This window comes from Rattus norvegicus, chromosome 1 (assembly GCF_021556685.1).
Source record: "Rattus norvegicus strain SHRSP/BbbUtx chromosome 1, alternate assembly SHRSP_T2T, whole genome shotgun sequence".
NCBI classification, from domain to species: Eukaryota; Metazoa; Chordata; class Mammalia; order Rodentia; family Muridae; genus Rattus; species Rattus norvegicus.
Window position 1 is genome coordinate 177,457,611 of NC_141534.1, and position 15,903 is coordinate 177,473,513.

Sequence of the window (15,903 nt, forward strand, 5' to 3'; positions counted from 1 at the left end):
TCATTTATCAACAAGTAATACATAATGTGGGAATAAATAATATTATCAAGTAAAAACTTCACCTGTATTTAAGAGGAAACATTAAAGATTCCAGGGCTCTACAGGCATCACTAAGTCTCTGGAAACTTGCTGAATGGAAGAGAACCTTATTTTCTGTAAGGACTGCACAAAAGAGGTTGAGGACGTTTTGAATGCCTAAAAACAAAAGAGCAAAGTTTACTTAACATAACAAATTGTATTGAGTTGCCACAAATCACAGATTGTCAATGACAAAGAAGCAAAAGGTAATATTCTGGGGATCACCAAAAGAAGAAACTTGACTACTCTAACCTACCAACCTGTGGGCACACATCTGTCTTCTGAGATGTCTTTATTTACACCACGATGACAGTCCCTAATCCTATGAGTTGTTGGAAATTTACTATTACCTTTTTCTTTACTTTATCTCCAAGGTCTGTATTTAAGTACCCACTAAAGGAACTTAATATTGGTCTTTGTTTGTCTTTAGAATTTGTTTTTCTGATATTAAAACAGTCATGTGTTTCAAGATGACATTTCAGTCAGCTATGGGTCACATACAAAACAGTGGTATCATAAGTTCATAACAGAGGTGACAAATTCCTACCCTGTAGTAACAATGTAGCCGTCCTAGTATCATTGTACAGTGAATTACATACTTGTAAAAACACAGGCATAACAAAACTATAGATACTCATATGATAGCAAAGCATAATCAGGTACAGTAAAAATAGGATTTAAGACTATACAGTTAGTTTATGTGTTTACAACACCACAGCTTGGTTTGCATCCTGTATTCCTTCTACTTAAAAAGAAAACTCTATGTTCTGTTATGCCAGGGGCAGCATGGCACGTTTTGTATTTTCCTACATTCTATATTCATCTGTGATTCTTGATTGCATCATTTTCTCTTTTGCTTGATTTAATCTTGTGCTATTTTTCACACATGGTTCTCAGTGTCACAGTCTATGCTATCTGTCTGTTTTCACTATATAGCCTAGATAATGTAATGGGCTATACTACCTAAGACATGGAAGGACACATGCTTGAGGATGTCTGTCCAATGACCCATTTCTAAAAATGTATTCTTCCTACTGACACATGACTATATGAGATGAGCAGATAATCTGCTATCCACTCCTGTTACCTCAGTAGAGGACCATAATAATGGAACCAGCCAAACACAGAATGAAATCTCTAAAATCACCTTTCCCTCTTTAACCTGTTGTAGCTGACAGTGTTCTTTCACACAAACCAAACGCTGGCTTATATACATGTTTTTGTCTTTTCTCTTGAGAGTCTGTAGATCATTATACCTTTAGTTCAACACTAAATCTACCCTAGATTTAGACAACAGGAATCCTTTTGACTGATTTCCTTGTCCTTAGAGCATAACTCTTTTTCTGCTCCTTCCTCTTCCAAGTTCTTGCTTCTTGCTTAATACAAAGATCCAGACACATAATATTCTCACCCTGCTCTAGAATAAAAACTGCTGGAGTCCAGAGTCCTGGCAACTTTTGGTAAGAACTAATACTAAAGACCAAGTTTCAAACTGTCAGGGTGTATATTGGCTAATTACCATGTAAATAAATGTCTTCCCTTATAGCCCAGTTCTAACTATAGGAAATATACAGATATAGAAAACGCTCATATTATTAGCATACACATATGTACATATAAAGGTATAAATACTTCTGAGAATGGATCTACATAATTACTTTCAATTCCAACTAATCCTTAGTCTCCTCTATTCCTTCAACTCATGTGTGTATTCCTTTCTCCACTGAAAACACTGAATCCTAATAACATCGAAGCATTTGCTTGCTAATTTCTACTCTATTATCTATATTATACTTCCAGAATTGTCTTAGCAATGGCAACTCAAAAAAACAAAAAGAAAAAAAAAACAACAAAAACCAAAACAAAAAAAGTCACACATTACAAAGGAGTTCAATATTTCCAATTCTCTATCCTATTTTGAACTCACATACTCAAACTTTTGAGTGTTCCAGTTTAGACAATGGTTTGGGTATCAATTCAAGGTCTATAAATGAAGCTTGGTTTGAGAGTGGCTCTAGGGAGAGGTGATAGAACATTTTGGAAGTGGGGCATATTGGGAGAATCTTAGGAACAAGTCCTTGAAAGGGACTGTGGGACCTTGTCTGTCCTCTCCCTCTCCCTCTCTGTCTCTGCTTCTAGTTCAAGGTGTAATCATTTGCTTCTCCAAACATACAGCTAGGCCACCATTGGTGTCATGAGGTAATACTGTAAGCTAAGTAAATCTTTTCTATTAGATTAGTTGCTTCAGGAACTTAATTTTAATACCTCAAAGGTATTTTCCCCTCATTGATACAGTCAAACACCTGACAAGCAATTGTTCTTATAAAGGGAAAAAGGGTTGTTTCTACGTTACAGTTAATGTCAAAGGATCATTCTATCATGAAGGGAAAGACATGACAGCAGGCAGAGAAGGCAAGACAGCAGCATCATGAAGATGGCTGATTATACTGCATCTACAATTAGGAAATACTGTGAACAGGGAGTAGGCCCAAATGATCCTTCATTCAACAAGCCACTTCCCCCCCAGCCTTCTCAGTACCTCCAGCCAGACACTAAATACTCCAACATATAGCCTATGGAGGCATTTTTCATTAAACTATCACCATAACTGATATCTTTATAAATAATTTCTTTGTTTTTTTTGTCTTTCTAACAATCGATCTAGTTTTGTGTCCAGAATATTTAAGACATAAGCAGGCTTCTAGAAGTCAAAAATATAGGATAGTGTATTTAGAGAAGCATCAATTGTTCCTTAATTAATAGTATGTTGTCAATGTCAATTCATGGAAGCCAGAAGATAACCTTGGATATCATTCCTTATGAGCTAGCTATACTGAATTTTGAGAGGAGGTCACTAATTGACCTGTAGTTAGACCAGTAGGCTAGGCTGGCTAACTACTAAACCCCAGCAATGTATCTACATCTCTCTGCATTTCCAGTGCTGAGACTATAAGAACATACTACCACAGTCAGCTGTTCTCATGTGGAGCTGAAGAAGTGAAAACACTTTAACAAATAAGCTGTCTCCATAGCCCACTTTCTGTAATGTTTTATGTCTACGTGAAGATTATAATTGGGGGAAGGTACTATGCATGCATAAGGACTAATTTAATTAATGTAGTTACTTTTTGTGAATCAAATTACTTCTAAAAAGATCTATCAATCCAAATCCCATGGGGGAGAGGGATGGAACAACAGAAGTGCTGACATTCCTGAGAACTCAGAGGAAGACTACTCTGTCCACATTCCCAACACAACAGGAAATCGCCTAGGGCCATCTGTGCCTCTTGGGCACAGGGACCTAGGAGCAGTCAGGGGTAGGACCCTTCCGGTTTTTGCCTGAGCCAAGTGCTGAAAGACAGTTGCCAGTGGCACATACACACCTGAGAGCAGAGCTCCCTATTTCCAGATCTGGCTGAAAGAAAACAGGTCTACAGGAGTGCTGACACAATGGTCTACAGGAGGGTCAAGCCACTGTCAGAGACAGCAAGACAAGCTAACACCAGAGACAACCTGATGGCAAGAGGCCAGCACAGGAACAAGCAACAGAAACCAATACTACTTGGCATCATCAGAGCCCAGCTCACCCACCAAAGCAAATACTGGATATCCAAACACACCAGAAAAGCAAGATTTAGATTTAAAATCACATTTTATGATGATGGTGGAGGACTTTAAGAAGGACTTTAACTCCCTTAAAGAAATACAGGACAACACAAATAAACAAGTAGAGGCCCTTAAAGAGGAAACACAAAAATCCCTTAAAGAATTACAGGAAAACACAAGCAAAGAGGTGAAGGAATTGAACAAAACCATCCAGGATCTAAAAATGGAAACATAAACAATAAAGAAAGCACAAAGGAAGACAACCCTGGAGACAGAAAATCTAGGGAAGGATCAAGAGTCATAGATGCAAGCATCACCAACAGAATACAAGAGATAGAAGAGAGAATCACGGGGCAGAAGATATCATAGAAAACATCAAGACAGCTGTCAAAGAAAATGTAAAATACAAAAAGTTTCTAGCCCAAAACATCCAGGAAATCCAGGACACAATCTGGAAGATCAAACTTAAGGATAATAAGTATATAAGAGAGTGAAGACGCCCAAATAAAAGGGCCAATAAATATCTTCAACAAAATTGTAATTAGAAAATTTCCAAAACCTAAAGAAACAGATGTCCATAAACATACAAAAAGCATACAGAACTCCAAATAGATTGAACCAGAAAGGAAATTCCTCTTTTCACATAATAGACAAAACACCAAATGCACTAAACAAAAAAAAAAAATATTAAAAGCAGTAAGGAAAAAAAGCCAAGTAACAGATAAAGGCAGACCTATCAGAATCACACCGGACTTCTCACCAGAGACTATGAAAGCCAGAAGATCCTGGGCAGATGTCATACAGACCCTAAGAGAACACAACTGTCAACCTAGGCTACTGTATCCAGCAAAACTCGGGATTAACATAGATGGAGAAACCAACATATTTCATGGTAAAACTAAATTTACACGGTATTTTTCTATGAATCCAGTCATACAAAGGATAACAGATAGAAAACTCCAACAGAAGGAGGGAAACTACACACTAGAAAAAGTGAGAAGGTAATCTTGCAACAAAACCAAACGAAGAGAGACACACAAACATAATTCCACCTCTAAATACAAAAATAACAGGAAGCAACAATCACTATTCCTTAATATCTCTCAACATCAATGGACTCAATTCCCCAATAAAAACACATAGACTAACATACTGGATATGTAAAGAAGACCCAGCATTTTGCTGCATACAGGAAACACACCTCCGTGACAAAGACACACAATACCTCAGAGTAAAAGTCTGGAAAACAACTTTCCAAGCAAATGGTCCAAAGAAACAGGCTGGAGTAACCATTCTATATGGATTAAATCAACTTTGAACAAAAAGTCATCAAAAAAGATAAGGAAGGACACTTCATATTCATCAAAGGAAAAAGCCACCAAGAAGACCTCTCAACCCCAAATATTTATGATCCAAATGCAAGGGCACCTACATTCATAAAAGAAACCTTACTAAAGCTTAAATAACACATTGCACCTCACACAATAATAGTAGGAGATTTCAACACTCTCTCATCAATAGACAGATCATAGAAACAGAAATTAAACTGACACAGAGAAACTAACAGAAGTTATGAACCAAATGGACTTAACAGATATTTATAGAACACTTCATCCTAAAGCAAAAAGATATACCTTCTTCTCAGCACCTCATAGTACCTTCTCCAAAACTGACATTATAATCAGTGACAAAACAGGCCTCAACAGATACAGGAAGATAGAAGTAATCCCATGAGTCCTACCAGATTACCACACACTAAGACTGATCTGCAATAACAACAAAAACGACAGAAAACACACACACACACGGAAGTTGAACAATGCTCTATTCAATGGTAACTTGGTAAAGGAAGAAATAAAGAAATTAAAGACTTTTTAGAACTTAATGAAAATGAAGGTACAACATACACAAACTTATGGGATACAATTAAACAGTGCTAAGAGGAAAACTCGTAGCTCTGAATGCCTGCAAATAGAAACTAGAGAGAGCATACATTAGCAGCTTGACAGCATACCTAAGAGCTCTAGAACAAAAAGAAGCAAATACACCCAAGAGGAGTAGAAGGCAGGAAATAATCAAACTCAGAGCTGAAATCAACCAAGTAGGAACAAAAAGGACTATGCAAAGAATCAAGAAAACCAGGAGCTGGTTCTTTGAGAAAATCAACAAGATAGATAAACCCTTAGCCAGACTAACCAGAGGTCACAGAGAGTGTATCCAAATTAACAAAATCAGAAATGAAAAGGGAGACATAACAACAGAATCTGAAGAAATTAAAAAAAAAATCAGATCCTACTACAAAAGCTTATATTCAACAAAACTGGAAAATCTGGAGGAAATGGACAATTTTCTAGACAGATACCAGATACCAAAGTTAAATCAGGAACAAATAACTCATCTAAACAACCCCATAACTCCTAAAGAAATAGAAGCAGTTATTAAAAGTCTCCCAACCAAAAAGAGCCCAGGACCAGATGGGTTTAGTGCAGAATTCTATCAGACTTTTATAGAAGACCTCAGACCAATATGGTCCAAAGTATTCCACAAATTAAAAACGAATGGAGCACTACCAAATTTCTTCTATGAAGCCACAATTATGCTTATACCTAAACCACACAAAAACCCAACAAAGAAAGAAAACCAGACCAATCTCCCTTATGAATATCAAGCAAAAATACTCAATAAAATTCTCACAAACCGAATCCAAGAACACATCAAAATGATCATCCATCATGATCAAGTAGGCGTCATCAAGGGATGCAGGATGGTTCTATATACGGAAATCCATCAATGTAATCCACTATATAAACAAACTCAAAGAAAAAAAAAATACCACATGATCATTTCATTAGATGCTGAGAAAACATGTGACAAAATTCAACACCCCTTCATTATAAAAGTCCTGGAAAGTTCAGGGATTCAAGGCCCATACCTAAACATAGTAAAAGCTATACACAGCAAACCAGTAGCTAACATTAAACTAAACAGAGAGAAACTTGAAGCAATCCCAGTAAAATCCGGGACTAGACAAGGCTGCCCACTCTTGCCCTACCTATTCAATATAGTACTCGAAGTTCTAGCCAGAGCAATCAGACAACAAAAGGAGGACAAAGGGATACAAATTGGAAAGGAAGAAGTCAAAATATCACTATTTGCAGGTGATATGATAGTGTACTTAAGTGACCCCAAAAGTTCCACCAGAGAACTCCTAAACCTGATAAACACCTTCAGCAAAATGACTGGGTATAAAATTAACTCAAACAAATCAGTAGCCTTCCTCTACTCAAAGTATAAACAGGTTGAGAAAGAAATGAGGGCAATGACACCCTTCATAATAGTCACAAATAACATAAAATATCTTGGTGTGACTCTAACCAGCAAGTGGAAGATCTGTATGACAAGAACATCAAGTCTCTGAACAAAGATTCTGAAGAAGACCTCAGAAGATGGAAAGATCTCCCATGCTCATGGATTGGCAGGATTAATATAGTAAAAAATTGCCATTTTGCCTAAAGCAGTCTACAGATTCAATGCAATCCCCATCAAAATTTCAACTCAATTCTTCATAGAGTCAGAAAGAGCAATTTGCAAATTCATTTGGAATAACAAAAAACTCAGGATAGCAAAAACTATACTCAACAATAAAAGAACTTCTGGGGGAATCACCATCCCTGACCTCAAGCAGTATTATAGAGCAATAGTGATAAAAACTGCATGGTATTGGTACAGAAACAGGCAGGTAGATCAGTGGAATAGAGTTGAAGACCCAGAAATGAACCCACACACTTATGGTCACTTGATTTTTGACAAAGGAGCCCAAACCATCCAATGGAAAAAAGACAGCATTTTCAGCAAATGGTGCTGGTTCAACTGGAGGTCATCATGTAGAAGAATGCAGATCGATCCATTCTTATCACCCTGTACAAAGCTGAAGTCCAAGTGGATCAAGGACCTCCACATCAAACCAGACACACTCAAACTAATAGAAGAAAAAGTGGGGAAGAATCTCGATCACATGGACACTGGGGGAAATTTCCTGAACAAAAGAACAATGGCTTATGCTCTAAGATCAAGAATCGACAAATGGGACCTCATATAACTGCAAAGCTTCTGTAAGGCAAAGGACACTGTCATTAGGACAAAACGGCAACTAACAGATTGGGAAAAGACCTTTACCAATCCTACATCTGATAGAGGGCTAAAACCCAAAATATAGAAAGAACTCAAGAAGTTAAGACTCCAGAGAGCCAAATAACCCTATTAAAAAATGGAGTACAGAGTCAAACAAAACATTCTCACCTGAGGATTATCGAATGGCTGAGAAACACCTAAAGAAATGTTCGGACCGGATAAACAGTTCTCTGCACCCAAATCCCGTGGGAGGGAGAGCTAAACCTTCAGAGAGGCAGACAAGCCTGGGAAACCAGAAGTGACTGCTCCCGGCACACACATCTCGGACGCCAGAGGAAAAAGCCAAAGACCATCTGGAACCCTGGTGCACTGAAGCTCCCGGAAGGGGCGGCACAGGTCTTCCTGGTTGCTGCCGCTGCAGAGAGCCCGTGGGGAGCACCCCACGAGCGAACCTGAGCCTCGGGACCACAGGTAAGACCAAATTTTCTGCTGCAAGAAAGCTGCCTGGTGAGCTTGGGACACAGGAAAGCAGAATTTCTCTAGGACCTGGCACGGTCTGTGTTTACCAGAAGTCCCACACCCGCGGATCCCGGCCCGCAGCAGCTCTCTGCTCCCAGACCCGGTGAGAGAGAGACCCAACCGCCTGGTCAGGTGGGCACTCCTGAGGCTGCAGAGCGGAAGAGACCACCAACACTGCTCACCCCTGCCCACATCCCTGGCCCAAGAGGAAACTGTATAAGGCCTCTGGGCTCCCGTGGGGAAGGGCCCAGGAGCGGCAGGACCCCTGTGCCTGAGACACCGCCGGAACCTGAAAGAAACAGACCGGATAAACAGTTCTCTGCACCCAAATCCCGTGGGAAGGAGAGCTAAACCTTCAGAGAGGCAGACAAGCCTGGGAAACCAGAAGTGACTGCTCCCTGCACACACATCTCGGACGCCAGAGGAAAAAGCCAAAGACCATCTGGAACCCTGGTGCACTGAAGTTCCCGGAAGGGGCAGCACAGGTCTTCCTGGTTGCTGCCGCTGCAGAGAGCCCGTGGGCAGCACCCCACGAGCGAACCTGAGCCTCGGGACCACAGGTAAGACCAAATTTTCTGCTGCAAGAAAGCTGCCTGGTGAACTCAAGACACAGGCCCACAGGAACAGCTGAAGACCTGTAGAGAGGAAAAACTACACGCCAGAAAGCAGAACACTCTGTCCCCATAACTGACTGAAAGAGAGGAAAACAGGTCTACAGCACTCCTGTCACACAGGCTTATAGGACAGTCTAGCCACTGTCAGAAATAGCAGAACAAAGTAACACTAGAGATAATCTGATGGCGAGAGGCAAGCGCAGGAACCCAAGCAACAGAAACCAAGACTACATGCCATCATCGGAGCCCAATTCTCCCACCAAAACAAACATGGAATATCCAAACCCACCAGAAAAGCAAGATCTAGTTACAAAATCATATTTGATCATGATGCTGGAGGACTTCAAGAAAGACATGAACACACTTAGGGAAGCACAGGAAAACATTAATAAACAAGTAAAAGCCTACAGAGAGGAATCGCAAAAATCCCTGAAAGAATTCCAGGAAAACACAATCAAACAGTTGAAGGAATTAAAAATGGAAATAGAAGCAATCAAGAAAGAACACATGGAAACAACCCTGGATATAGAAAACCAAAAGAAGAGACAAGGAGCTGTAGATACAAGCCTCACCAACAGAATTCAAGAGATGGAAGAGAGAATCTCAGGAGCAGAAGATTCCATAGAAATCATTGACTCAACTGTCAAAGATAATGTAAAGCGGAAAAAGCTACTGGTCCAAAACATACAGGAAATCCAGGACTCAATGAGAAGATCAAACCTAAGGATAATAGGTATAGAAGAGAGTGAAGACTCCCAGCTCAAAGGACCAGTAAATATCTTCAACAAAATCATAGAAGAAAACTTCCCTAACCTAAAAAAAGAGATACCCATAGACATACAAGAAGCCTACAGAACTCCAAATAGATTGGACCAGAAAAGAAACACCTCCCGTCACATAATTGTCAAAACACCAAACGCACAAAATAAAGAAAGAATATTAAAAGCAGTAAGGGAAAAAGGTCAAGTAACATATAAAGGGAGACCTATCAGAATCACACCAGACTTCTCGCCAGAAACTATGAAGGCCAGAAGATCCTGGACTGATGTCATACAGACCCTAAGAGAACACAAATGCCAGCCCAGGTTACTGTATCCAGCAAAACTCTCAATTAACATACATGGAGAAACCAAGATATTCCATGACAAAACCAAATTTACACAATATCTTTCTACAAATCCAGCACTACAAAGGATAATAAATGGTAAAGCCCAACATAAGGAGGCAAGCTATACCCGAGAAGAAGCAAGAAACTAATCGTCTTGGCAACAAAACAAAGAGAATGAAAGCACACAAACATAACCTCACATCCAAATATGAATATAAAGGGAAGCAATAATCACTATTCCTTAATATCTCTCAATATCAATGGCCTCAACTCCCCAATAAAAAGACATAGATTAACAAACTGGATACGCAATGAGGACCCTGCATTCTGCTGCCTACAGGAAACACACCTCAGAGACAAAGACAGACACTACCTCAGAGTGAAAGGCTGGAAAACAACTTTCCAAGCAAATGGTCAGAAGAAGCAAGCTGGAGTAGCCATTCTAATATCAAATAAAATCAATTTCCAACTAAAAGTCATCAAAAAAGATAAGGAAGGACACTTCATATTCATCAAAGGAAAAATCCACCAAGATGAACTCTCAATCCTAAATATCTATGCCCCAAATACAAGGGCACCTACATACGTAAAAGAAACCTTACTAAAGCTCAAAACACACATTGCACCTCACACAATAATAGTGGGAGACTTCAACACCCCACTCTCATCAATGGACAGATCATGGAAACAGAAATTAAACAGTGATGTCGACAGACTAAGAGAAGTCATGAGCCAAATGGACTTAACGGATATTTATAGAACATTCTATCCTAAAGCAAAAGGATATACCTTCTTCTCAGCTCCTCATGGTACTTTCTCCAAAATTGACCATATAATTGGTCAAAAAACGGGCCTCAACAGGTACAGAAAGATAGAGATAATCCCATGCATGCTATCGGACCACCACGGCCTAAAACTGGTCTTCAATAACAATAAGGGAAGAATGCCCACATATACGTGGAAATTGAACAATGCTCTACTCAATGATAACCTGGTCAAGGAAGAAATAAAGAAAGAAATTAAAAACTTTTTAGAATTTAATGAAAATGAAGATACAACATACTCAAACTTATGGGACACAATGAAAGCTGTGCTAAGAGGAAAACTCATAGCGCTGAGTGCCTGCAGAAAGAAACAGGAAAGAGCATATGTCAGCAGCTTGACAGCACACCTAAAAGCTCTAGAACAAAAAGAAGCAAATACACCCAGGAGGAGTAGAAGGCAGGAAATAATCAAACTCAGAGCTGAAATCAACCAAGTAGAAACAAAAAGGACCATAGAAAGAATCAACAGAACCAAAAGTTGGTTCTTTGAGAAAATCAACAAGATAGATAAACCCTTAGCCAGACTAACGAGAGGACACAGAGAGTGCGTCCAAATTAACAAAATTAGAAATGAAAAGGGAGACATAACTACAGATTCAGAGGAAATTCAAAAAATCATCAGATCTTACTATAAAAACCTATATTCAACAAAATTTGAAAATCTTCAGGAAATGGACAATTTCCTAGACAGATACCAGGTATCGAAGTTAAATCAGGAACAGATAAACCAGTTAAACAACCCCATAACTCCTAAGGAAATAGAAGCAGTCATTAAAGGTCTTCCAACCAAAAAGAGCCCAGGTCCAGACGGGTTTAGTGCAGAATTCTATCAAACCTTCATAGAAGACCTCATACCAATATTATCCAAACTATTCCACAAAATTGAAACAGATGGAGCACTACCGAATTCCTTCTACGAAGCCACAATTACTCTTATACCTAAACCACACAAAGACACAACAAAGAAAGAGAACTTCAGACCAATTTCCCTTATGAATATCGACGCAAAAATACTCAATAAAATTCTGGCAAACCGAATTCAAGAGCACATCAAAGCAATCATCCACCATGATCAAGTAGGCTTCATCCCAGGCATGCAGGGATGGTTTAATATACGGAAAACCATCAACGTGATCCATCATATAAACAAACTGAAAGAACAAAACCACATGATCATTTCATTAGATGCTGAGAAAGCATTTGACAAAATTCAACACCCCTTCATGATAAAAGTCCTGGAAAGAATAGGAATTCAAGGCCCATACCTAAACATAGTAAAAGCCATATACAGCAAACCAGTTGCTAACATTAAAGTAAATGGAGAGAAACTCGAAGCAATCCCACTAAAATCAGGGACTAGACAAGGCTGCCCACTCTCTCCCTACTTATTCAATATAGTTCTTGAAGTTCTAGCCAGAGCAATCAGACAACAAAAGGAGATCAAGGGGATATAGATCGGAAAAGAAGAAGTCAAAATATCACTATTTGCAGATGACATGATAGTATATTTAAGTGATCCCAAAAGTTCCACCAGAGAACTACTAAAGCTGATAAACAACTTCAGCAAAGTGGCTGGGTATAAAATTAACTCAAATAAATCAGTTGCCTTCCTCTATACAAAAGAGAAACAAGCCGAGAAAGAAATTAGGGAAACGACACCCTTCATAATAGACCCAAATAATATAAAGTACCTCGGTGTGACTTTAACCAAGCAAGTAAAAGATCTGTACAATAAGAACTTCAAGACACTGAGGAAAGAAATTGAAGAAGACCTCAGAAGATGGAAAGATCTCCCATGCTCATGGATTGGCAGGATTAATATAGTAAAAATGGCCATTTTACCAAAAGCAATCTACAGATTCAATGCAATCCCCATGAAAATACCAATCCAATTCTTCAAAGAGTTAGACAGAACAATTTGCAAATTCATCTGGAATAACAAAAAACCCAGGATAGCTAAAGCTATCCTCAACAATAAAAGGACTTCAGGGGGAATCACTATCCCTGAACTCAAGCAGTATTACAGAGCAATAGTGATAAAAACTGCATGGTATTGGTACAGAGACAGACAGATAGACCAATGGAATAGAATTGAAGACCCAGAAATGAACCCACACACCTATGGTCACTTGATTTTTGACAAAGGAGCCAAAACCATCCAATGGAAAAAAGATAGCATTTTCAGCAAATGGTGCTGGTTCAACTGGAGGGCAACATGTAGAAGAATGCAGATCGATCCATGCTTATCACCCTGTACAAAGCTTAAGTCCAAGTGGATCAAGGACCTCCACATCAAACCAGACACACTCAAACTAATAGAAGAAAAACTAGGGAAGCATCTGGAACACATGGGCACTGGAAAAAATTTCCTGAACAAAACACCAATGGCTTATGCTCTAAGATCAAGAATCGACAAATGGGATCTCATAAAACTGCAAAGCTTCTGTAAGGCAAAGGACACGGTGGTTAGGACAAAACGGCAACCAACAGATTGGGAAAAGATCTTTACCAATCCTACAACAGATAGAGGCCTTATATCCAAAATATACAAAGAACTCAAGAAGTTAGACCGCAGGGAAACAAATAACCCTATTAAAAAATGGGGTTCAGAGCTGAACAAAGAATTCACAGCTGAGGAATGCCGAATGGCTGAGAAACACCTAAAGAAATGTTCAACATCTTTAGTCATAAGGGAAATGCAAATCAAAACAACCCTGAGATTTCACCTCACACCAGTGAGAATGGCTAAGATCAAAAACTCAGGTGACAGCAGATGCTGGCGAGGATGTGGAGAAAGAGGAACACTCCTCCATTGTTGGTGGGATTGCAGACTGGTAAAACCATTCTGGAAATCAGTCTGGAGGTTCCTCAGAAAATTGGACATTGAACTGCCTGAGGATCCAGCTATACCTCTCTTGGGCATATACCCAAAAGATGCCTCAACATATAAAAGAGACACGTGCTCCACTATGTTCATCGCAGCCTTATTTATAATAGCCAGAAAATGGAAAGAACCGAGATGCCCTTCAACAGAGGAATGGATACAGAAAATGTGGTACATCTACACAATGGAATATTACTCAGCTATCAAAAACAACGAGTCTATGAAATTCGTAGGCAAATGGTTGGAACTGGAAAATATCATCCTGAGTGAGCTAACCCAATCACAGAAAGACATACATGGTATGCACTCATTGATAAGTGGCTATTAGCCCAAATGCTTGAATTACCCTAGATCCCTAGAACAAACGAAACTCAAGACGGATGATCAAAATGTGAATGCTTCACTCCTTCTTTAAATGAGGAAAAAGAATACCCTTGGCTGGGAAGGGAGAGGCAAAGATTAAAACAGAGACTGAAGGAACACCCATTCAGAGCCTGCCCCACAGGTGGCCCATACATATACAGCCACCCAATTGGACAAGATGGATGAAGCAAAGAAGTGCAGACCGACAGGAGCCGGATGTAGATCGCTCCTGAGAGACACAGCCAGAATACAGCAAATACAGAGGCGAATGCCAGCAGCAAACCAATGAGCTGAGAATAGGTCCCCCGTTGAAGGAATCAGAGAAAGAACTGGAAGAGCTTGAAGGGGCTCGAGACCCCAAAAGTACAACAATGTCAAGCAACCAGAGCTTCCAGGGACTAAGCCACTACCTAAAGACTATATATGGACTGACCCTGGACTCTGACCCCATAGGTAGCAATGAATATCCTAGTAAGAGCACCAGTGGAAGGGGAAGCCCTGGGTCCTGCTAAGACTGAACCCCCAGTGAACTAGACTATGGGGGGAGGGCGGCAATGGGGGGAGGGTTGGGAGGGGAACACCCATAAGGAAGGGGAGGGGGGAGGGGGATTTTGCCCGGAAACCGGGAAAGGGAATAACACTTGAAATGTATATAAGAAATACTCAAGTTAATAAAAAAAAAAAAAAAAAAAAAAAAAAAAAAAAAAAAAAAAAAGAAAAGAAAGCGAACTGAACAAGCCATGGAGAGGAAGCCAGTAAGTAATGTTCTTCCATGCCCTCTGCTTCAGTTCCTGCTTTGAGTTCCTGCCCTGACTTCCCGTCCTGACAGATTGCAACTGTAAGCAAAAGTAAACTTTTTCTTCCCAAGATGCCTTCCGTGACCTTTATCACAGCAATAAGAAGCAAAGGAGGGCACCCAAAGCTCGTGACAGACTTCTAGGCAGGCAGCGCTTCCCGAAGCGCCCCAAACGCCACTACCAACTAGGGACTAAAGATCCCAATACCTAGGACTATTGGGGACATTTCTCACTCAAATCACAACTTCCCTTCAGTACTGATGGCTCTTCAGGTGAGAACAAAAGGAACCCAGATGCCAAATGCCACTTCCTAATGTCTGCCCACCTTCTCCCAGCTTCCATTTGTGTTCTGGACCAAAGAGGGCATTGATCAGAGAAGAGCTGTGTAGTTCAGAGTTTCTTGTCTCCTCCAAACTCATGTTGAAATTTATGTGCGCTGTAGTGTTAGGGCCCTTGGGGGACAGCGTTTGGTCACAGGGCAGAGTCCTTGAGAGAATATCAGTGATGTGTGTGTGTGTGTGTGTGTGTGTGTGTGTGTGTGTGTGTGTGTGTGTGTGTGTGTGTGTATTGAGAGACAGGGAGTGCATGCTCTCATGCATACAGGTGCATGCAAGACACATGTGTATGTGTGTGTATGATCATGTGGAAACCAGAGGTCACCCTCAGGTGAGTCATCTACCTTGCTTATTGAAATAGGGTCTCTCACTGGGATCCAGGGCTCACTGATTTACCTCAGCTGGCATACTGCCTTAACCTCTCCAGTATGGGAAGACAAGAGAATGACATCATACCTGGCTTTCTTATGTTGGTGTTGGGGATGGAACTCCAGTCTTCATGCTTGCACAGCAAGCACCTTACTGACTAGAGTCTCTCCAGCCTCCTTAATGTTTTTCTTACAGTAATACATTAGCTTTCTCAGGACTTTGAGCCCCTTTCTCTTCTTCACAAGCCCATTTGCCCTTTCCTTTTTTTTTTCTGT

At 40.1% G+C, this 15,903-nt stretch overlaps 1 protein-coding gene across 10 annotated transcripts in view; it reads right to left on the bottom strand.

Moving 5' to 3' along the window:
- The window catches only part of Sbf2 (SET binding factor 2), a 368,489-nt gene that overhangs the window by 167,569 nt on the left and 185,017 nt on the right, over window positions 1-15,903 (bottom strand). For all 10 annotated transcript variants that reach the window (XM_087592570.1, XM_087592563.1, XM_087592543.1 and 7 more), the window contains 1 exon segment: window positions 63-195. In XM_087592570.1, the coding sequence (XP_087448696.1) occupies window positions 63-195 (133 nt within the window).